This window comes from Spea bombifrons, chromosome 1 (genome assembly GCF_027358695.1).
Source record: "Spea bombifrons isolate aSpeBom1 chromosome 1, aSpeBom1.2.pri, whole genome shotgun sequence".
NCBI classification, from domain to species: domain Eukaryota; kingdom Metazoa; phylum Chordata; class Amphibia; order Anura; family Pelobatidae; genus Spea; species Spea bombifrons.
This window is the reverse complement of record NC_071087.1, coordinates 37,480,998-37,505,447: the sequence shown is the minus strand read 5'-3', so window position 1 is coordinate 37,505,447 and position 24,450 is coordinate 37,480,998. Positions and strand designations below refer to the sequence as shown.

The 24,450-nt window shown below is 39.1% G+C and overlaps 1 protein-coding gene across 4 annotated transcripts in view; it reads left to right on the top strand.

Moving 5' to 3' along the window:
* Window positions 1–7,531: 7,531 nt before the first annotated feature.
* The window catches only part of GAB1 (GRB2 associated binding protein 1), a 47,062-nt gene continuing 30,143 nt past the window's right edge, over window positions 7,532–24,450 (top strand). For all 4 annotated transcript variants that reach the window (XM_053461021.1, XM_053461005.1, XM_053461013.1 and 1 more), the window contains exon 1: window positions 7,532–8,359. In XM_053461021.1, the coding sequence (XP_053316996.1) occupies window positions 8,255–8,359 (105 nt within the window). In that variant the 5' untranslated portion in view covers window positions 7,532–8,254. The remainder of the gene's footprint in view (window positions 8,360–24,450) is intronic.

Here is a 24,450-nt window from a genome sequence, read left to right as displayed (position 1 = left end):
TTTCAGAAAATATATTGAAAGGAATTTACACCAAAAATGCTGGGCCTTTACAATATATGGCTAAGGAAGAACTAACACTAATCACTGCTGATATTGAGCCAATGTAGACTTTGCACCATCCAAAAGGGTTCATTGTGGGTCAGAGCTGGCCGAGTCAGGTACAGCTTAACCGGAAAGGGTCAATAACTGAGGCTTCCTCGTGACCTCATTAAAATTATGATCAGCTTGGGACAGCTAAAAATGTACCCCTCATTGTTTAATGGCAAATCCATAAAGTGAGGAGGTTTACTTGTGTGAAGACACAAAAGTGAGTAGTCTCGAAGAAGCATTTAAAAATGTTGACAAGAACTGAGAACAACAATAATAATAGATGCTAGACTTGTGCACGGCAAGCAAAATCTATTCAGACCATATTTTCGTTTTGTTTTGTTTGTATTTCTTTCGGACATCGAATTTCGTTCCCTGGCCAGTTGATCCGGAAGAAATTTGTGGGCACTTTTTCATTTGGAAAGGACATTTGAGGGGCGTTCCCAAAGGGGAAGGTCCCTGACACCTTCTGGACTCACCTTTCACCTTCAGCAGCACCATTACAAAGATAAGGAAGAGATCCACACTCGGTTTTGGACTACAGGACCACTTCCAGCAACCGCAGCACTGCAGCAATAGATACACACATCCAGCAGCATGCTACGTGATTAAATTTCTCCAAAAAAATGGACCATTTTAATTAATTGATCCCACAGAGTAAAAAAGGTTAAATGCCAAAAGCAGCAGTAGTAGCAGGGCACTGGGAGTATACTGACACAAACATGTATCCATCCCCACCGTAGATGACACTGAATTTCCACCAAAATTAGAAAAATATTTATCCCTCAGAGTAAGGAAGGAAATTGAGCTGCAGAGGCAGAACAGGGCATAGGGCAGGCACTGGCAGACAGACTGAACCACTATATGGACAAAAGTATTGGGACACACCTCTTAATTATTGAAATTGGGGTTTGGGCTAGGCATCTTACTTCCAGTGAAGGGAGTAAGACATTTTGGACAATGCTATGCTTCCAGCTTTGTGGAAACATATTGGAAAGGCCCTTTTCTAACCCAATTGAACACCTTTGGGATAAACTGGAACAGAGATTGCAAGCCAGGCCTTCTTGTCCAACATCATGACCTCACAAATGCTCTACTGGATGAATGGGCAAAGATTGCCACAGAAACACTCCAAAATCTTGTGGAAAGCCTTCACAAAAGAGTGGAAGGTGTTATATCTGCAAAGGAGGTGTCAGGGTCCTTACTCAGCCTGGACCATGACATAAGTATTCATGTTTTACATTCATCTGCAACCACTAGTGGCCACTCTTATCACTTTGGAGCACCCAGACCTAATTACAAGGAACAGCTGAACCTTGTTCCTGAGTTGAGCCTTGCCTTTATACACCTGCTCTGCTTCTCAGACAGGGCCTTTGTATTGCAGCGTGAGCAGCTTGTTGCTGTGGCTCTGCACGTGATCCTGGATTGTTCCTGGTATCCTGTTCCTGACCCAGCTAGATATATCGACCTCTCTTCTGCCTACCGTTACTGGCGTTTCTAACTTCAGCTACACAGAGCGGGCCCCCATCAGTTCAGCCCTGCCAGTGGTCTTTCTGCCGTCTGCCCTGCCATTGGGCGTCCTGCCGTCCGATCTGCTTGAGGACTTCCAAGCCGTGTGTCCTTGCTACAGCTCCCGTGTCCTCACTACAGCTCCTGTGTCCTCGCTACATCTCTCGTGTCCTCGCTACAGCTCCCTTATATTCTGTTCCCAGTCCTACTATTCCGTCTGTACCTACCTACCCATCAGAATGCATCAAGGGGTACAGACAGAACCCCTAGTATCCACTGCACCTGGGTTCCTACCTGACCTGCTTGCCCGGGTCCTGACAGGAGGGGACCAACTTCATATTAATGTCTATGTATTTAAAATGTGATGTCATAAAAATCACTGTGGGTGTAATGGTCAGTTTTCTCAATACTTTTGTTTGTATTTTGTTTTGTATTATAATGCCTGATTTGTCACCAATATTTATTTATCAATGAATAATATATGATAAGATAGAAAATAATTTAAAAAATTAACTTGTCCACAAATTAGAGGTTTGGCTTGCAGCATAAATGGGCAACTAAAACTACTTAGGGACAGGTTTTAAATAGTAAACAACTGAAAGACAGGCACTCTGTGTGCAAGCCCAGTGGAATGCCTAGTTGTTTCACCAATATTTATTAATGAAGAGGAAGAATAATAAAAGATAAGAAAATACCAAATATTTTGTGTTGTCCACAAAGTAGAGATTTGGCTAGTAGTGTAAATACACAACTGTCTTAATCAAATAAACTCTACTCAGGAACAGAACAGTATTTAGTAAACAACAAAAACACACTGTGTACATGCACAGTCAAATTCCTAATTTTGTCACAAATAATTTTTTTTGACCAAAAACTAGAGGACAGGGAACATGTTTTGTTGCCCAAAATCGAATGGGCCAACAATGAAGCGAAAATTTTTTGGCCCATTTGCACAACTCGTTCCTTCCAACTGTACCTTATCAAAGAGCACCAATACCACTTGTGATGGCGCCAAAATGGCGGCTGCACATGGCAACAAATGGACGAATCCTAATAAGATTTTGTCACTTTTGCAATTTGTTTTTGGCAGTTTCTTCTGTGATCGCCCTCATTTTCGGAGATTCGTACAAATGCACCAAACAGGCAACTTTCGTTAAAAAAACAAGTTTGTACGAATCCGAATGCACAAGTCTAATAGATGCATAGGGTCCCTCATTTTGATTGCAAAAACCACTCCACACAAAAGTATTTGTGACACTACACAATATACAAAGTTAATCATCCTACAAATTATGTTTGTCTGCAGTTTCTTTCAAAGGTACTTTAAATTCACAAGATCCAGAATACCAATTTGATTAATTGATTGTGTGGCCAGATGCCAAGGTTCTGTAAATCTTTACATTTAATAATTTCAAACCTATGAATGCCAGCATTGCTTTTAACATCATTGCCTACCTTAGGTGGAGTGAAATCATAAATATTTTATACTATTGCGCAAATAGCTTGATTTATTGGTAGTTCTAAAACATGATAGCCACACACATACAAATCAACGAAATGCAGAATATATAGCACTTTCATACTGCTGTTTGTTACTTTGTTTAAACATTCATTTTTGTGATAAACTGATAATGCTTTGAGTAGACAAAAAGAAAAAATGTACAGTATCTCACATTTTTGTAAATATTTTATTATATCTTTTCATGTGACAACACTGAAGAAATGACACTCTGCTACAATGTAAAGTAGTGAGTGTACAGCCTGTATAACAGTGTAAATTTGCTGTTCCCTTAAAAATAATTCAACACACAGCCATTAATCTCTAAACCTTGGCAACAAAAGTGAGTACACACCTAAGTGGAAATGTCCAAATTGGGCCCAATTTCCCTCCCCGGTGTCATGTGACTTGTTAGTGTTACAAGGTCTCAGCTGTGTTAAATTTGGTGTTATCGCTCTTACACTCTCTCATACTGGACACTGGAAGTTCAACATGGCACCTCATGGCAAAGAACTCTCTGAGGATCTGAAAAAAAGAATTGTTCCTCTACATAAAGGTGTATGTAGAGCAACAATTACGCCTCCGTCTTCCTGCTCTGCCGCTGCTTCCTGCTCTGCCGCTGCTTCACTGCTGAGCTCCGAAATAAGACGTCATATTTCGGCGCTCAGCATGACATGCTGGCACCGCGACGGAGTTAGAGGCCTCGCGAAGGAGACTGAGGGGCGCCGAGTGGTGGACCGCCCCCGGCCCCCGCTAGGTACGCTACTTGTATTCCAACATGATAACGACCCCAAATATACCTCCAAGACGACCACTGCCTTGCTAAAGAAGCGGAGGGTAAAGGTGATGGCCAAGCATGTCTCCAGACTTAAACCCTATTGAGCATCTGTGGGGCATCCTTAAACGGAGGGTGGTGGAGCGCAAGGTCTCTAACATCCACCAGCTCCGTGATTTCATCATGGAGGAGTGGAAGAAGACTCCAGTGGCAACCTGTGAAGCTCTGGTGAACTCCATGCCCAAGAAGGTTAAGGCAGTGCTGGAAAATAATGGTGGCCACACAAAATATTTTTGGCCCAATTTGGACATTTCCACGTAGGGGTGTACTCACTTTTGTTGCCATGGTTTAGTAATGGCTGTGTGTTATTTTTGAGGGAACAGCAAATTTACACTGTTATACAGGCGGTACACCCAGTCTTTCTTTTGTTGTGGGATTAAGACGACTAGGGAAAATGTTATCATCTTTCAATCCATCAATCTCTTTCACTACCAAGTTGAGAAACAGGTCAATATTGGAAAAAAAACTAAATCCTTGCTGTAAACGTGCTGCCTTCTTTAAGATGAACAAAGGCAGTAAATCAATAATTGACTGTTTAGGTACTCAAGTTCCTTTTCAGACTTATTTGTTCTCTTTTTCTTATGTCTGGAGTCATCAATTTTGTATTAATTAACTTAAGTAAAGGTTATGTTTTACTCAACTTTTTGTGTATTTTTATAACAGGTCACAAAATAAAAATAAAGAAGCGACATCTGTCGGGTAAAGAATACAATGATTGTAAATTAACTATTATGTTTTGTGCAAGAGACTGATAAATACTGGTAAAGCATGAATCGGGGGTAATTTAGGGTAGCAAACAGTGGCAGCTTTAGGTTTCTAGAAGTGAAAAGATTTACAGTATTATGGTGCCTATTTAAACATAAGCTAAAGAAAAAAAACTAATTATCACTAATGAAATAATACATAAGAGATACAACTGTAAAATCTGTGCTCATCATCTATAGGACTTCTTGGATCTCTATTATTATATGGATTATGATGGCGCTTTATGAAACAATAAATAATTATAAGTGTCAGGCCAAAATGTATATTAAATATAAAACTCCTTCACCAAATAAAAAGACTAAATACAAACATAAAGATAGTTTTAATGTTCTATTGCGTATCATAAAAATGTTTTGGATGAACTTAACTACTCATGTACAATATAGGGAAAAATATCTTCCAGGACAAATCATTGAATTTTACACAGAACTCAGATGTTCCCTAAGTGATTAACATAGTTTACATTTGTGCTAATGAATTACTAATTTCTTTTGTAAAAGCATTTTGTGGTTTGACACCTTTAACATATCCATCACTTTCATTGCAACAGTATACTTTAAGTAATGGTGTTACTATTATTTGTAAAATATTTTATGGTGAGGAAACGTCAGCATAACAATTGGAACTGGAAATGATATTCCCTCTGTATGTTTTCAAGACCTTAGAGGCCCATTCTTCAAGAAGTTACGTGACTCTACATTTGAATTAGTGAACGGTGGTCTAGTAAGATGCATCACAAAATTCTTAGGACTATGTTTTCTGGGACCAATATGGTAATATGCATTTTTGTGATACATCTACCATAAACAATTAAGTCATTTTGGTAAACAAGGAGGTTTGTCCAGTTTATTTACCCCCTCCATTTCTCAACCTCACTGATGAAGTTGTAGTTTTTGAAATGCCCCATTTAGACGAATGATGGACCTAACACTAGATGAAAATCTACAAGGTTTATTGGGCTGTTGGCTAGCTGTTTTTTTTGTCCCTTTGCTCTCTGTATCGCCTACATTATTCTTGTCTCCTGAAGCACTTCCGCATTAGAGTGGTGCCTCTGCAGGCACCACAGAGACAATCTCCAATCTGGGGAAAGGTTGTCCATGTAAGGTCCACCGAGGCTCCGCCCTGATGCAGAAGTGTTCCAGGAGGCCAGATTAACACAGCAGATCACCAGAGAAGAATGAAGAGGTGGAAACCAAGAAGAAAAAGAAGAAACAGAGCTGTGGAGACATAGAGAAGAGGAGAAAGGGAGAGAGAGTGTGAGACAAAAAAATATTGTTTCCGAATTTAAAGAAAAGTCCTCCAACTCTCATCCCAACCCGAAAAAGCAGGAAAAGAAATTCATCTGAAAACCACAAATGCAACAAATCATTTGTCTCAATAGACAAGAGAGCTAAAGAAAAAATTAAGATATGAGCTATAGAAAAAGGAGACCTAATGTGAAAGAGGAGAGGAGATAAAGAGAAATGGGGAGACTGAAAGAGGAGGAGAGATAAAGAAAAAGGATAAAGTGAAAAAAAAGAGATATAAAGAAAGGGGAGCAATGAAGAGAAAGGGGAGAGATAGAAGAAATAAGAGGAAAGAGAAGGAGGGATTATGAGAAGGGGATCAAAGAGAAAGGGGAGAGATAACAAGAAATGGAAGTGATAAAGAGAAATGCAAGAGATAGTGAGAAAAGAAAGATATGAGATAAAGAGAAATGGAAGGGATTATGAGAAAGGGGAGAGGTAAGGAAAAAGAGAGAGATAAAGAGAAAAGGAATATATAGAGAAAAAGGTTGAGGGAAAGAGAGAGAAGAGGGGAGATAGAAAGGGGAGAAAGAGAGCTAAAGAGAAAGGTGACAGAGAAAAGGAGATAAACAGAACAAAGAGAGATAAAAAGAAAGGGGACATATAAAGAAAAAAGGGAGGATCAAAGAGAATGGGACAGATAAATAGAAAGGAGAGAGCTAAAGGGGGTTAACGAGAAAGGAGAGAGATGTTCAGAAAGGGAAGAGATAATGAGAAGACGAGAGATAATGGGATGCAGAAGAAATTATGAGAAAGTGTATGGGCAGGCATTTGTAAAGGTAGAGTATATATATGTTTATTTTGATACTGTTACTGTTTTGGGTCTAAAGAGTATATAATGAATAAAGGGTGTGCGTAAACCAGACTGATAGGAGACCTGAGACTCCAAGAAGGGTCCACTGTTGGTACAATCTGGGTGCTGGGTAAATCATGTGTCTGTGTGTAATCTGGCTGCTGGGGCAAATCCTGTGGGTGCAGACTGAGTGCTGGGGCAAGTTCTATGTACATATTATATAGTTAAAACTAAAGATTGGATATCCAAGGTAAATAGACTTGCTTGAATAAACCACAGAGGTTGTTAATTTATACATGTTTTGGAAATATTTATGTGTGTTTATATACGTATCTATGTACGTATGCGTATATTATATACCTATGGCGTTTTATAATTGCCCCCTACATTTGTCCCTATCCCATCAGTACGCCTGTGCCTCCTCTTTGTCACTGATTAAGGCATCCAGTCAGCGGCAGGAAAACGCTCCCATGGAAATCAACGGTAGCACTTTCCGCAAAAGCACACGTAGGTGGTAACAGAACCCGCCTGCAGCGTTTACATAACCAGTGCTGAGGCTGCCTGCAAGCAGGTATGTTCCCCACATGCAGTTGGAAATGTAAAGGGACCATGTAGTTATTATATGCATTAAAGTGCACATGAAGGCTGGAATATCCCTTTAAGTAAAGATCAAAGCCCCCCATTATCATTTATTTCACCATCAACTGTGCTTCTCCTGTTTTACTATCATTTTATACCACCGTTTTATTCGTGTTATGGTTGACAGCCCAGTGACAGCCCAGGGTGAGGTGATCCAGTGTGTACGGATGTTGAGTTTGGCAGCGTAAGAGAGGACAAAGGGGAGGGATAGCAGGACGACGCTCCGATCCAGGGGCGGAGAGGAAGAAAAAAAGAAGAGGAGGAGAAAAGAAAGGAGGAAAAAAGGGAGGAGGGAGAAATAAAGATTCACTGTCGGAGGAAAAAAAATGTGTGAGTGTTTTATCTAGTGCGCGGCCAGAGGAGGACATCTAACAAGGCGGCTCCATTCTCCAGAGAAATAGCACGATCCGTACCGACTGGGACCGGGGCTGGATGTGACTGGAGCACGAAGGCGCCTCCGTCTTTTTTTCCCTGTCTGAGGAAGAGAGGAAAGAAAAAGTAACTTGTGGCCGGAGGAAAAAAAAATACGAAGCGGAAGAGATCAGGCGAAAAAACCCGTCGAGCGACTTCTGCTGTGGAAAGGGGCGAAGGGGGTTAGAGTTCCCGGCGGAGGGTGGGGAGCTGCTGGGAGTTCACTCCCGTAATCCCTGACGTTCTATCGCGTCTTCCTAGAACCCGATCCGAAAGTTTGCTGTAAACGGATACAAGCAAAGTTCTTCATTCGATTCCTGCTGGCCCCACACCGGGAGTGATCAACGATCGTTGTGGGGAGGGGGGGAGTGATCCTCCTGGAACCCGGGAGATCAGGAGGGGCGCACCGCTCCGGGCTGAGCCGGAGAAGCATGATGAGCTCTGGTGGCGGTGGAGTGGGTGCTGGAAGCGGCGGCGAGGTGGTCTGCTCCGGATGGCTCCGTAAATCACCGCCGGAGAAGAAGTTGAAACGTTTTGTAAGTATCAACGCGCGTTGTGCAAGTCTGGTTGAAGTTTGGACAGGAACGCAGAGGGCCACGGCATGCCTGCGATTACTGGCGCTCATCATGCACTGTGTTTGGTAACCCAACCCCACAAGTGTCCTGCTTTATTTATTTTCTTCTTCTATCTGTTTTCTGGGACGTAAATGTACTTCATCCTGATCCCTATCAGCCATTCTCACATTGTTTACTGGTATTATGAGGAAGATCGCCCAAGTGTTCTTACGACTTAAAGAAGTGGAAGCTATTTCATTATCAATGCAGTAATGTATTGTATTTATTAGTTTAATGATGACTGTTACAGTAGAAACATGTATGATGACAGGTAGAATGAACATTTTAACCCTTTCCACCCAGTATAGTTGGGGGTTGTGCATACCTTCTGCTGTTTGTTTACCTGTGTATTGTATGCTGAAGTTGGTGCCCCCTTTATTATTCTAGTGAGGGGGTAGGGTGGAATATTTGTGGCAGTTGTTGCTGGAATGAGGGAGGGGACACGGCAGTGTGTTTGTAGCTTGAGGAGGGGGGTAGTTGCTGTTCAGTGCTCCTATTTCTGTATCCAAACAATCTGCCCCTGTGAGTAGTAGGTAGGCTGTGTGGGAACTTGGCTGGCACTGTGACTGTTTGCTGAGAGGGCAGATTTCTGCGTACAGGGTGAAGGCTGAAAGTTGAGACCTGGCAGCCAGTCACGTGATCACATTTTAGAATGTCTCACTGAAGTTCAGAAGGAATCTCATTTTCTTATTTAACTGTTAATACTGCTTTTTCACATTCAGATCTTATGGTTTATGTTTATATATATATATATATGTATATATATATTTTAAATGAGCTAACATTTAGTGTTTGGGACAAGCTTTCTATCAAACGTACCTTTTATCAAGTCTGAAACAATCAATATTTTGATGTTTGCTCTTTTGCATCACAACAAAAAGTTATGACTACAACAGTTTACATGGACACATTTAGCAAACTTTTTTTAAAAAAAAGCTACTTCTAGCTCAACCTATGAAAAAAAGCACAATGTAGCTATTGTAAGCTTGTTTCTTTTGTATTAAATACAAACTCAGCACTGCTTCGCTCACTTGTTTTGAAGCAGCTGTTATACTGATACAGTTTCTTGTGGTAATCGTATTTTAACAATTTCGCAATTATTGTTTTTCCATGGAAGTGTGACAACACATCCTTAAAGCACTTCTATTCATATTGCATTGGTGGGAGAGTTTCAGCTCGCTCACTTTCTAATTCAACACTGGCAGGTTTCTCCAGCCTGAAGGGTTAAACTGAACCTGTTTGATACATAATTCAATAATATATAATAATCCAAGCCTTTGAAGAAATATCAGTAACTATACGTCATACAGGGCCAGTCAAGCTATTCCTGCAGTGGAAGCTTATTGGGGTTGGCCATTCTTAATGAATAGATGCCAACATGTTTAAAATACCAGTACCAAAAGTACAGCTAGTCCAGTATTCCAGGGAAAAATACCTTCTCCAATGTTTTAAATGCAATGGTACATGTAGCATAGTAATTTAGGTTGAACAAAGACACAAGTCCAGCAAGTTTAAACTTGCTGTTGGTCCAGAAGAAGGCAAATGGGTTTGTTGCAAAAAGTTTTATTTATTATCATTTATTGTTTTATATAGCGCCATCAAATTCCATAGCGCTGTGAAATGGGTGGACAGGACATAACGAGTAGTATGTAACATAACAATTTGACTTACAGAGACAACAGGTGAGGAGGGCCCTGCTCAGATGAGCTTATTTGTATTGTTCATTTCTACTGGTTTGATAAAATATGGGTGGTATTTTTCTGCTTCCTCTCTCCCAAAAACTAGAGCATCAGAGTTTATATATATATATATATATATATATATATATATATATATATATATATATATAATATGTATATATATATATGTATATGTTGTGTGTGTGTGTGTGTGTGTGTGTGTGTAATTTCTGTATAGCTTTATGCTGAAATTAATGGGCTTAGTTTAGAGGGAGCTCAAGACACATTGGGGGGCTATCTATAAAAAGTGATTCATCTGCAAGGTTTGTAAAGCTGTATTACCACCATAACTAATAATGTTATGTTCCTGATCATTCTTTATCTGCTGCGAAATTACAGGTTTTTGTTTTTAAATATATATTCTATTAATACTAGAAGTACAATATTAGGTGAAAGACAATTTCAACCAGGACATAATAGCTGCATGATTACTGTGATACAGCTTAGGGCAATTAGCATACAGTAAAACTCCAGTTTCACATTAGTCAGAATCTCAGTAATGGCATAGTGCTCCAGAGTCTGTTTTCACACATAATCCCCACTGTATGGCTACAGAAAGATTCCTGATTAGACACAGACTCGGTAGGTGCAGTTTGATGACGTCGCAACAGCTGCTGGAAACTGCTGTCTTGGATTTTTTTTTTTACACTGAGCGTTAGAAATTGACTGGAAACAGTGAACTGTCCTTTTTTTTTTTTTTTTTTTTCAATATGAGCCGTGAGAAGCTGTCTGTGTAACGAGAGACACAAACATTGTGCTATAAACCAATATGAAAGTGGTGGAGACTGCCATGACTAAGGTTATTCCTAGGTTGTGATGTGAGATACAGAAACGTACACTGAAAGGCCAAGCATGTGCCTTACACGGAAAGACCAGAGAGAGAGAAGCACATAGGCAAATACAAATACACATTACTTTCAAATCACTGCAGTCACTGACACTGTTAGCCGAGAAACATTAATATATCAAAAAGTTTAATTTATTCACCTTAAATTTATTCAGTCAAATCCACGCAGACCAACTCATTCTGCAATGTTATATACCAACCCAGTATATTTTATTTTACTAAAAAAAGTAAAATCTGTTCTGATGACGGTATATATTTCATTTTATTTTGCTGAATATTTCTCCCCAAAATTGCTTTTTTACTTCAGGACATTGTAAAAGATGCAAGTCCATCAAGTTCAACCTTGTTGTTGATCCAGAGAAGATCATTCCAAATTGTGCCTCAGAAGAGGGAAAGATTCCTTCTTGACTTTAAAATGGCAATCTGATTTCTCATTATTTACTATATTTTTCCCCAAAAAAATCATGGGTTTACTATATAAATATATCTGCTAAAAGCGTTTTGCTAAAAATACAGTATAGAATTCTCATGGGTGCATTAAATAACAACTGGGATTCGTTGTAGAACAAACACATGCCAAGATGCTCAGATATTATTTATTTATAGAATGTGTCCAAAAGCCATTAGAATGGGCCAATCGAAGGATTAGTTTTGCGGTAGCGATCTAAGCAAGGCCTCGTTATGTCATGCTCAAGACCAGCTTCTTCACATACCATTTCTTATTAATGTTACTGACAAGCTGCAGCGAGAGGCACCTTACATACTACATTCATGACTATTTCAGATACTGGCTTCAAGTGGTAGCCCATCCACTTGTGCAGCGATAAGAAGCATAGGACAAAATAGTAAACCGTGTGTCTAGTACGGTTTCCATTTAGAAATGTAGAGATAGAAAGGTTTAGGGGCCATCTTGACTTTATTCAGTTGAGTTAAGTAAAAGATTTTGTGCCAGCAGTAAAATATCCAGTGGTTTCCCAAAACTATATGTAGGCTGTGGTTTGTTTCTAACAGTATTTTGCTATTCATGTACTCTGTGAGACACTGCAGCCATCATGTGCACTTTAATGCATGTGCTAGTAGTCCCTTTAAATTTTCTTGATGTCCTCTTTACAAATGTATTCTGCAGAATCCCCCCCCCCCCACACCCAGTTATTTGCAGTATACGACATACGACACAAGATATATGTACCACCACTCAGCTCCAGCACTGGACATTACACGGGGTCTAACAAGCGCTTGCATTGAATTTAGTATCATTGGACTATGGAAGAGGCGTTTTGCTGCAGCTTCCGTCTATGCGAAGGTTTATATTTATTGTTCAGGGGTCTGTCTGGGATACTGGAGTGTTATATATATATATATATATATATATATATATATATATATATATATATATATATATATATATATATATATATATATATATATATATATATATATATATGATACCTGTTTAGCATTTTGTAAGCATTATTTTTCTGGCCAATACTGATCTATATTTCTGCACCCCTTCCAGATTTTAATCAACCATCTGCTTTTCTGACAAATATAAAGAGTGAACAGATACTTTGTAATCTTACCAGATTTGCCCCAGGATATTTCCATAATGTTAGCCATGATTACTTCCACATAAAATAAATACAACATCTTTAATTTCTATCCCAGCAGCATCAACAATTTGCTTGTAAGTAGCTTGTTATTTCATAGCGTTGTTATAATACATCCTGCTGTAGTTGAGATATAACAAACACATTTTTGCTTCAAAATCAATAGCCAGATTGGGAGTTCTGAAAGGCTTTCCGAAGCTTGCGAGAAGGGTACGATGTACCTAATCTATCCGTTTGTCTAAGTCTGCCAGTTCTAGTCTTGTCACATCCCTCAAATATATATGTATTGTAAGAAGCGCTGTTTAAATGGTTGCCGCTATATAAGTAAAAGGTAATAAAAAATAGGGTGAAAATACATTTTCTTTCCTTCAAGCATATCCCACAATCCTTGTCTTTAAGTATGATGTAAATGCCCGCTCTGGTTTATAGCTAAAATGGCTCGAAGAGTAGGCCGTAATATGAAGCCTACCATCCTATCTAATGAGCTTTCAGTGACAACCAAAAAGGACAGAAGTAGATTTTTTTCCTTTTAAAAATACATCTAAATATTAAGTCTAATGAAACAAGAACATACAAAAGTAAAACCTTCTCAGCGTCGTCTTGTCAGGGGTCCAGCAGTTGTGTTCCTTCAACCATTCTTCAAGTCACCCAACTCACTGGAAACTTCAACAAGCTGTTACAGCCCAAGTGTGACTTTAACTTGAAACCAGAAAGGAGACCCCTTATCTTCTACTCAGATGATGATCAATGTCCCAGGGCACTGGGAACCTGTAGCACATGATCTTTTTTCCTCCATAATGAAAACGTCCTGGTTACACATATAAGGGTGTTTCTGCCAGTATCAGAGTTCCTGCAGGCTCATGTGTACCTAATATTTATTTAGTAATGTTCTTTTAAGTAGAGAAAATGTGGTACTAATCTGACAAATGTCTCAACTTGCCTTCGCTCCGCTCTAAGACCTGTTTACATACCTCGTGATCGAAACTCGGTTTTCTGGTTTGTTGAGTCTTTTTTTAAAAAAGCGGATTTATGTAGGTTACTGCTGTAATGATTTATTTTTTTTTCATTTAAAGATCTTCAAAGTGCTCACTTACTAGTACTTGTGGGGTATAACATATCCAGGACTCCAGTATTGCCTACAAGATACAAGTGTTCACCTTGTAAGCACAGAAGTATGCCTTGAAAAAACCTTCCTGATATATTTATGGGTTGAAAGGGTTCATTTGGATGGCCCAATAGTAGCTGTTTACGTGTTGCAAGTACATGTTTAGAGACATTCTCCCTCACCCAATTTACATGACCAAACTATGCCAGTGGAATGGGTATATTATTTAACTCTTAAAGAGCTTAGACTATATACCTGCTGGTTCTAAATTAGAATAATATTCAACCAATCTCCGCAAACCAGTCTGATCTAAACTGACATACAAACTCACTAGTTTGAAGACTAAAAACCTGTGCATTTCTCTCTTCTTTTACATCTTTAATTTGAACAGCAGCTGGAAGGGATGCCCAATATGTATTTTTCATGTTCTTGGAAACACATCTTTGTTGCTCTATTGATAACTTCATATATAGCTCAAAATTAGAGCTATGAAGGTATCATGTTAATTCCAAAGGGCAAATGTGATGGGTATCTACAGTTATTCACTTACTAAAGATAAAGGCAGTGGGGAAATGGCGTCATGGAGTATTTGTGCATGTTTTTTTTTTATTAGTATTTACCTAACATAGAACTTTATTAGTGATGAGACTGCATAACTATTTGCCTAATAGTACTAATATGGATTCAATAGCTATATATATCTTAGTATAATGCAACATTTATTCCAAATATACTTTTATATGAAAAGTATGAAGAATGTTTGTAATATATATATTTTTCATCGTTCAAGGGCATATTGTTTTAATAGGAAATGTCTGGTCCTAAAAATGTAAACTTTGGTTTAAGAAATTTGATTTCAACCGCCTTTTTTGACGCATTTAGTTTATCAGTAAATCAGAAATAGTTTTAGATTATTGGAAGACAAATATGATATTTTCAGAAAAGAGTTCCTGTTCTGAGATACTACTTCTCTACAGAGCAGAATTTAAAGGACAATTATCCCCTCTTTTTTCTCAATCTATCTGCCGCATCTGTCATCTGTGGTTTGGCTTACTCATGGTTTCTACTTAAATATCCCAACAACGTGTGTTGTAGGCTAACAAATCATCAACTGCATTTCCCATTTCAGTAGGAGTACACCAGGGCTCTGTTCTGGGTTCCCTCTTCTTTCTGCACATTTTTACCATGGGGCAGTTTAGATAATCAGTTTATCTACAACAATCTACAAGTATCTTCCCACGCAATTCAACAGAAGTTTCCAGCTTTCTATTCCTATATGCATCATCTGTGATTGAAATTTACATAAGTATAACACCTTAATCTAGGTTTGGATGGCTCTTCTATTTAATTTGTGGCAGCCTCCCATTGCAAGATTATATTAATCTGGTGAGGTGTGATGTAGTATGTCCAACTGTTGAGAAATGTTGGCCAGCCATGGTTTGATATTGGTTGGATATAGGGTGGCAGGAGTTGATGGTTTTGCCAGTGTATTTGGATTTGGAGCATTTCTTGCATTGTATGAAAGCTGTCATATTGTTAGATTTGCAAATAAAAGATCCATAAATTAACAGTTCTGTGGAGAGTGGTTTGCATAGAGTTGTGCTGTCGGGTTGCACATCTATTGCTGTTGCAGGGTGAGGTGCCTTCAGAGATGGTTCAGAAGACGCAAGTCCGTTCCTGACCATGGAGATTGGCTGGTGGGTGACATGCGCTTCAAAAAATTGTCTGGTTCTTAGAGTCTGGAAAGGTGTTTTACAGACACAATTTGCATGCTCACAGGAAAAACATTTAATTCTCTTCACGTTTAAATACTAAAGAGTTTTGTAAACTTTGGAACGCTTCCATGAAGTAACATATCTTCTGTGTTTTAGCTGCCTGTGTCTAAAAATAAATAAATAAAATTAAAACTTTCAGGGGCATTTTCCGTTCAGTGAATCTAGCACAGGCATTACAGCCACTTGCAGACCTTCTAGTAGGCCTGATAAATGCAGGGCTGGCTCTAAAGCCTGCATTCAGGGGCACTCGCGTTGTAGTTATAATAAACCAAAGAATGTGACGGTAGATAAGAACCATTCAACCTATCTAGTCTTCCCATTTTCTCCGGGAAAGACCTTGATCTTGTCTTCAGGATTCAGGACAGCTTTATGCCTATCCCATACGTGTTTTTAAATTCCCTCACTGTATTATCCTCCATGACTTCTGCTGGGTGGCGGTTCTGTTTATCTAGCATCCTCTCGGTAAAGTAAAATTTATGTTACATCGAAACCTCTTACAAAAAGGGGTCACAGTCTAAAACTAGTAACACTCCTTTTAATATGGTGTCTTTTTCCATAAATTTTAATATACTGTTATATGGCACTATAAAAAAAAAAAAAAAAAAAAAAAAAAACTTAACTACAATGCTATCTTATTACATGTTTTTTTTTATTAGTGTTGGATCAGGTGTCGCCATGTCTTGTTTTTCCAAGAAAGAATGCAATGAAAAATCATTACTGTAATTAGATATGCCTGTAAGATTAACGTTAAACACACCCTTTGCAATCCAGGTTTTTCTTTCTTAAGGAATTGTACACATTTATGTTCACCCAAGCGGTACACAAATGCTGTATTGTTTACCGTGAGGGAGAATTAACTGGTTAGGTGCTTACTAGGAAAATGCTTAAATTGTTAAAAACTGCACATTTAACACGTGAAGTACAAATGCAGTAAATGTGCAGTAATACTGCAGTAAAAGTGCAGTATTGCAGTTTTTTCATGTCCAAAAAACTGCAGTAATTTTTCGTAAGGGTATATAAAACAATAAATAATAATAATAGGGTTGCCGTTAGCTAGAGTCTGCAAAAATGGCCCTGGCCTCCTGGGCGGAAAAATGTGTCCAAACCCCTGCAACTTAGAATGTATGTAATGTCTCCATCTTTTCCTAAAGTTTTATTAAGATCATGACAAAAAAAGCTATAAGCACAAATTGTTTGATTTAATGGTAATTTTTTTATGTACAGAGTTGAGTTATTTTATGGACCATAATGTAAAGTGTTTTTTTGTTTTTTTTTCTCCATCCTGTGTTTTTTGTTTTTTTTAAATGGAACATTCAGTCTGAAATAGATATTTATACCATTCAGTAATTCCCATAGGGAGCTGTGTCCTCGTAAAGGGGGGGAAAAGCCAGAGGAAAACATGGGCAGGCAATGTCTTGTGACTGAAATTGGCTGCTATTGTCCCCGTTCCAGCTTTGTCCGACCCAGGAAACTCCCCTATGAGCCCATCACCAGTGTGAACTAAATCTTGTGTTTTTACGTGATGTCGTTTCTTTGCTGTATTGTATTATGTGCAAACTTGCACAAGGGAAGTACTGTGTGTATCGCTGCATGCTTGCATTAGCTCAGCTGTAGGATTTGAAGCTGTACATGAGCCTGGATTCAATCAGCTAATGAGATGAGGTAATCACTGTTTGGTTGCATAGTGCTTTCTTGATGGCAGGCCATTACTTTAATCCCTTGACATCCTAAAGTAGCCATGCCATCCGCTAATCTGTTTACTCCGCTACGCAGCACAGAACAAAGTAAGGCAATATGAACAAAGTGATTGCGTTTCATTTCTAAAATAGGCATAGAAAATCACGTATTGTTTTGTAGTGCAACATATTTTTAAGGCTAATCATACAATGGCTTCACCTATGTGCTAAATACCCTAAGGATTCCTGGAGGTAATCAAACCCTATTAGCAAAACTTCAAAGTAGAACTATAGGAATCCTACGTATAGAGCATGACTTTTATTTGTATACCCTAAGATTAAATGAAAATAGGAGGGATATATAGATATTAATTGTCTAATTGAGGTGTAAACGGAAGGATACGTATAAATCCCTAGTCCCATTCCCTATACTTCAATACCCAGCTATTACATAGAATGAGCCCCAACTCAGTACCTTGATATCCTCAGAGAGTGAGAAGGACCTATTTCTAGTTCTTGTAAGAGAATCCCCTAACAATACTGTAGGTGGGATTATGTAGAAACGAGTGTCGGGCATATTTCTTTCTTATTTAGATGATTGAGGCCCATGGTCAATGATAGCAGGCTAGACGGGAATAGGTCCTTCTCACCCTTTGCAGTTGCTAATCGTTGTACCGATTTAGGATTTGTCCTATTTAATAGCTATTGGAACATAATTTTTTTTTGTGGTGTTCATGGAAATAGCACCTGTAACCTTACTGCTGTTGAAAGCTGTGTGTTTTTAGCTTACAGTCAAAATGCAACACATACATAGAATACTTAATCCTAATTACCCTTGTTCCAGATCCATTGACAAAGCAATCTGGCAGGCCACAATAAAATTAAAAAAATATGCCATATATTAAAAGGCAGGGTTAAAGTATAGTTGTTTCCTACGCCAAACATGGATCTCTGTGTTAATGAGCATTTTTTCATTTTTTCCCACACTGGGAATATATATATATATATATATATATATATATATATATATATATATATATATATATATATATATATATATATATACAATGGACTATTAAAAACGATTATATATTCACTTAAGGGTTATGGAAAATATAGCTACGTTGGTGAGAAATGCTATAGCTTTTGAAGACTACAGAGCTCAAATATATAAATAACTCAACAAAATATATATAAATGTCAACATAATAAAGCGAAGAACTGTTTTCCCTATTTTTAGGAACACGAGTACAAAATTCGTATATTAGCCCCCGCTTGGGCACTATTGCTTTAAATGGGAGCTGTTGCTATTGCTTTTAGCATAACTGAATTATTTAAGCTAATTTTTTTTGTTTGGCGGCCGATCATTTCATCTTAGAGATGTTTAGCTTACAAATAGTGAAAGTTGAGATCAGTGATTCTGAGCGTTAGAAACAGTATATTATCTAATAAATGCCCTGTCTTGAAATTCTTTCCCTCCTTATCCTCATACCTTTACACAGTCGGCTTTAACCAATCAACAAAAATAACAACTTAATAGGGCAGAGATAAGTTAAGAAATGAATAACCCTGCGGATTCTGATAAAAGAAAGCTAGGAAACTTTTCACCATGGTTAATAAATATTAGGTGTCTTTTTAAGATAGATACATTCTTTAGTATATAAACACTATCATATTGGAATTTTCGATGTATACAATTTCTGCTGTAAATTCACAGGCATGCAAAATGTTCCTTTCTGGTCTTTGCCGTTGCTAGTGTTTATAACATAGAAACATAGAATTTGATGGCAGGTAGAAAATAAAAATTAATTATTTTTTCTGATGTAAAGACTGAGTCAGTCCTTGGTCTCCTCAAGATGGCTTTATGCCTATCCCATGCATGTTTAAATTCCCACTCTGTATTAACATCTATCACTTATGCTGGAAGGCTGTATAATCTAGTAATGGTTCTGGATCCCAGACCAGATCGCTCTTCCACGGTTCTCTTCCTGGTCTGGTTCTGATTGTACAATAGACATCGTGATATGGTCACGCGTTGGGCAGAGAGCAAGCGAGTATCTGTTTTTATTATACAGAAAGACCAAATAATAAAAATCAACTGTATCACCCTGGGAAAATGTAATTATTTCAGATCACTAAAAACCAATAAAATGTTTTTATTTTATAAAATGTATTTCAAAGTGGCTTTGTTACAGCCACATATAATGCTTCTGTGTTGGAGATCTGGCGTACAGTAAGCCTCTCTCATGCCGTTGCATAGCTAGAAGATTGAGGCTGACTTTCTGTTAAAAGCCCCCAAGCTGCAAAGATGGATAAGCCACCCCCTCCCATACATTAAATCATGCTGGGTGATCGCAGCCACTGTTATTTCCAGTCCCATTGTGTCTGCTTCCTGTTGGTCAAAGGTTATTAGGATGGGGTACTGCATGGAGGTGGAAAGCTGAATACAAATATAATATATATCTGGGCTGCGTTTCCAAACCTGCTCCACTTGCTGACCGGGCGAGTCGTCATTTCGATTGTGCATACAAAAAAGGTAAAACTACTATTCTTTCTCTACTGAGATTTTTTTTTTCAGTTTTATTTTGATAAACAATTGTATGTATCGGATAAGGATGGCTTTGGCTGAATTCTGCGCTCTTTTTAAGATCTGTTTTTTTGTTGTTGTTGAAAGCAGTGATTGTCACAGACTGAAATGCAGTATTTTTGTTGCATGAATAAGAATTTGTCTTTAAATGTCTATGACACAGAACCACTGGACTGAATCCTCTGATTTTTGAACCAGTGCGAACCCGACAACCGATGATAATGAAATCTGTTTCCAAATGTGTTTTTTTTTTTTTTTTTTTTTTCTTCAATGAAACACAGAGCAGTTCAATGGTCTCCACCCTTGCATTGTATCCCGGTCTTGGCTGTTCAGCTGTGCACACAACTATGCAAGATGTTTTTTCCCCCTTTATTAATGATACTGTGTCTGTGTCTCGCAGATAATAATTAAAACTAGTTCATGCCATTTCTGCGCGTTCTCAAAGTGTGTTCAATGACTCATGATATCGTTTGGAAGCTATCGTTCTTTGGAAAGCTGTTTCCATCTAGTTGCGGTTTCGGTTGTGTTGTAATTTTCCTTTACATGCAGTTAGCACATAGCGCTGTCTGCGTGTATTTTGCTTGCCGAGTCAGATACTTATGAAAGCTGGATCAGCCAAGGGACATTGTAGGGTGTTTGCACAAGAATATGTTAAAGATGAAATCCTACATCAGTACAAGTTAGCTATTGTGTGCTGACTCGAAAGGGTGACAGATTGTGTTTTTCTATTTGATTGTTGAATTGCTACCAGTTCCTAAGACTTAACGTACTTCTAGTTTTCACAAATTTTTTTCTAATACATGTAAGTATAATAATAATTGTAATTTTTACCCGAGTTGACAAAAATATGCAAAATTAAAGAGCCAGAAAGAGCTGCTATTATTTTTATTATCTTTTATTTATATATAGCGCCATCAATTTATATGTCCATTTGAGATCTATATACATACGGTAAAACGAGCCAACACAAGATCCATGATTGTTTTTGTAATCACATTTAAGCAAATATTGTGTGTATGTATAGGACCTAGAATATGGTTTCCATGTTGGAAGAGATGGCATGCAAAATATTTTGTGCAGGTTCACCTAAAGTTTTTGGGGTTTTTTTTTTATTTTTTTTTTTTTGGTAAAAACTGGAAGGCACCCTGATGCCTTTTTGTTGCCCATTTAGGTGGATGCATGGCCGTGTTGATGAAAGCGACAGATCTATAATCTAAAACTCATGTTAAATGTGACGTGTACCAAAAGCCAGCATTCTTTTTCAGGCAAACAGGTTTAGGGCTTTTAAGGTAACACTTTAGTCTTGCATATACAAGCCTATATAATGTGTGTTTTTGATGATGATACTTAAATGTTCAGCTTAACCTTTAGTTAACTGCTAAAACTGCCTGTAACTTGTACTTGTACTTCTTGTTTTTCAGTTGTTGTAATTGTGTTTTGTTTTTTTTTTTTTTGTTTTTTTTTTTACATTGGGTGAGTTGAGATTAGTTTTCTGTGCTGTAGATTTCTACATTCACTTTACCCTAACTGTGAAAAGCAATGATTTTCTACCAAAGGGGAGCAGTATAATAAGAATATAATTACATAATAGGGAAAAGGTGAATGAAAATATGAAATGGCTACTTCTATATTCTGCATAAGGTGAGTTTTTGATATGTAAAACGTAGTGTTTGGGGAACTGACAAATCGGCTTCATACTTTCCTTTATAAGCCTTTGACATTTGGATCTTATTCTTTTCATTCTCAGCTGTATTGCATCAAAACAAAAACACAAAAGAGCAACTTTCGGTGTCTTATTTAATTGCAAATTCATTGAGCAATAGCAAGTATAAAGGCATATGGAATAGTTTATGCCAATGATTATAGCCTTTGGTAACTATTAATATGCTTGGATAAGGTCAAAACATTTGATAAACAAATGTAATAATTTTCCAGGAGGTAAAGTGATAAAGCGACAAAATACATAGACATTTGTTTTTTCTGATTTACCTGTTAGGACCTGTACTACGTGTTCATGTGTTCCCAATGCGTTCTTCACAACAGGCTGGGTTCATGGATGAGTCCAGTTGCAACTCATCCATGCCATTGCAAGCCTAGCATAGACAATGATAGAAAAGGGGAGAACTAAGTAGCTACACAGAGTGCTCCACATAGAAATGGGCTTTAGCTTTTATGGAAAAAGAACAGACATTTCAATTGCATTAGATTTTCTTCAGCCTGTTCCACCTACTTTGTTGAATGTAACAGTTTATTTCTAGCAATGTTGGAGGCCCAATGTTTTGTCATAGACAATGATGTAATAGATTAATAAATACATTTGTCTTGTTTGAAACCTCCTGGGCGATTGCCTAATAGTCACGTGACACAAATCTATACACTGATTGTTGCATAGACATTGGTTGTTGCCATAGACATTGAGGAGCCTTAAATATTTGTGTTCTTTTTGTGTGTAAGGAGAAAAACAAATTACATATGTTCTAAGGTTTTAATGCTAGAGAGCAACACCTTAAACAAGAATGTGTAAAATGAGATTAATGTGTTATGCGTCATTAATGACCCTTTACTTTTTTCACTATGCTGTATACTACAGTGGGATTGCTGATCATTTGATTGACCTGTTAAAGGAGAATCTCATGGAAAAAGTTTTTTCCCTTGCCATTCCAGGTGGCACATGAGAAGAAGGCTCCGCCTACCAGGTAGGGCAGGAAACACTACAAAAAAAGGAGACCTCCCCCTTCCTCCCCAGTGTTGTTTCCTGCCCTACTCAGGTAGCGGTTAGGTTTTAGCTTACCTTCCCTCTTCTTTTTTGTTTTCTTGGAGCCCCGGGGGGGCGTCCTTCTCTCCGATCCCCGATAGTGATCCCGGTGGATCCAGGGTGATGCGGCAGCCTCGGAGGCTGTAACTCCGCGGTCCTCGCGGTTACTCGAGGCTCAGTCCTCGGTATATGCTGCCCACAGCCCAGGGGGCTCACTGGGAGGTGCATCCCCGGGCTCCGGTTCCCTCCGTCCCGGGGAGGAGGAGGAGGAATCCTCAGCGTGAGGCACGGCAGGAGAGCGCTCCGGAGGCGCTGCGAGCGGGACTTTATAGCCGGCTGTGCCGGTTTCACGGCACCCGTTGTTCATTATTTTCCTCTCTGCATTACCCCCGGCTGCGTCCGGGGTCACGAGAGGTCAATTGACGAGGAATTTCCGGATGTGACGTTTTCTGGGCCTGGGCGCCTAAATGCCTCTATAAAAACGCCAGAATGGGTAAGATCTTTCCTTGCTCTCGTTCCTGTGCTGTATTATTGCATTTTCTACTCCTTTTTTGTGCCTGCCTGTGCCTAAGGATTGTATATTGCCTTTTTCAAGTAGGTGTTTCCCTCCTGGGTTTTAAGGAGATTTCCATGGCCTATTTCCATTGCTTTCTGTGGTCTCATTTTTGTGTTTTTTCTCCTCAGTCATGTCAGATAAAAATCCAGACATCCCTCCTGAGGCCTCCCCACATAGGAAGTCTGTGGGTAAAACGAAACACAAAGCCTGCTCTTCCTGTAAAAAGACCCTACACGACCCTACGGCCAAAATGTGCAGCTCCTGCTCTCGGCCTAAAGAAGTTTCCGCAACGGAATTTACCTCCTGGTTGAAAGGGGAACTTCAGTCTACCTTTGACTGTTTTCGGGCTATGGCAAGCTCCTCTCAGGCGCCGGTGCCTCACCATCAACTTTACCAGCAGGGTCCACCAAATGTTCTTCCAGATACCCTGGAAGATTATTCGGCTCCTTTTTCGGAATATTACTACCAGTCGAATGACCCCCAGTCTTCGGATGAGGAGGGGGAAATTAAAGAGGAAACCTTTTTCTTCCCAGTCGAAGAAACAGGGAAGCTCATATCTGCAGTCAGGTCTACTTTGAATCTACAGGATGACATACCAGTCTCAAAACCGGATCCTTTTCAGGGTCACTCTAGGAAACCGCAGACCTTTCCAGTTCACGATTCACTTTCAGCAATAATCACGGAGCAGTGGAGATATCCTGACCGGAGATTCTTCACGTCTTCCAGAATCAAAAAGCTGTTCCCTTTTGATGGTAAGAACTCTGATGCCTGGGAAGTTCCGAAAGTGGACACCGCAGTAGCCAAGGCTACGAAGAAAACAGCCATTCCGATGGAGGACGCGTCTCATTTCAAAGACCCCATGGACCGGCGGGCCGAGAATGCCGCCAAGAGGGCTTTTGAAGCAGCAGCGGCGAACTTTCGTCCAACCATTGCAATAGCGTCAACTTCTAGAGCCATTAAGATCTGGCTTCAACAAGCGGTGGAAGACCTGGCAGCTATTCCAGGGACTGAGCAGGTCGCAAGAAACCTGGCCGACACCTGCTTAGCAATTGATTTCATCTCCGATGCCTCCATTGAATCTGTCCGTGCATCTGCTAAAGCTACGGCACTTTCAACGGTTTCTAGACGAGCGCTCTGGCTTAAGTCGTGGTCGGCAGATAATGCCTCAAAACACAAGCTGTGCGGCATTCCGTTCCAGGGGAATCACCTCTTCGGCAGCGACCTCGACACGATTTTAGAATCCACCACGGGCGACAAGCACTGGTTACCTCAGAGGAAAGGACCACCTCGTTTCAGGTCTAATTATTATAGAGCTCCAAGAGACAGGGAGTTCTACAGGCCCTCTACCTCCAATCAAGACTACCAG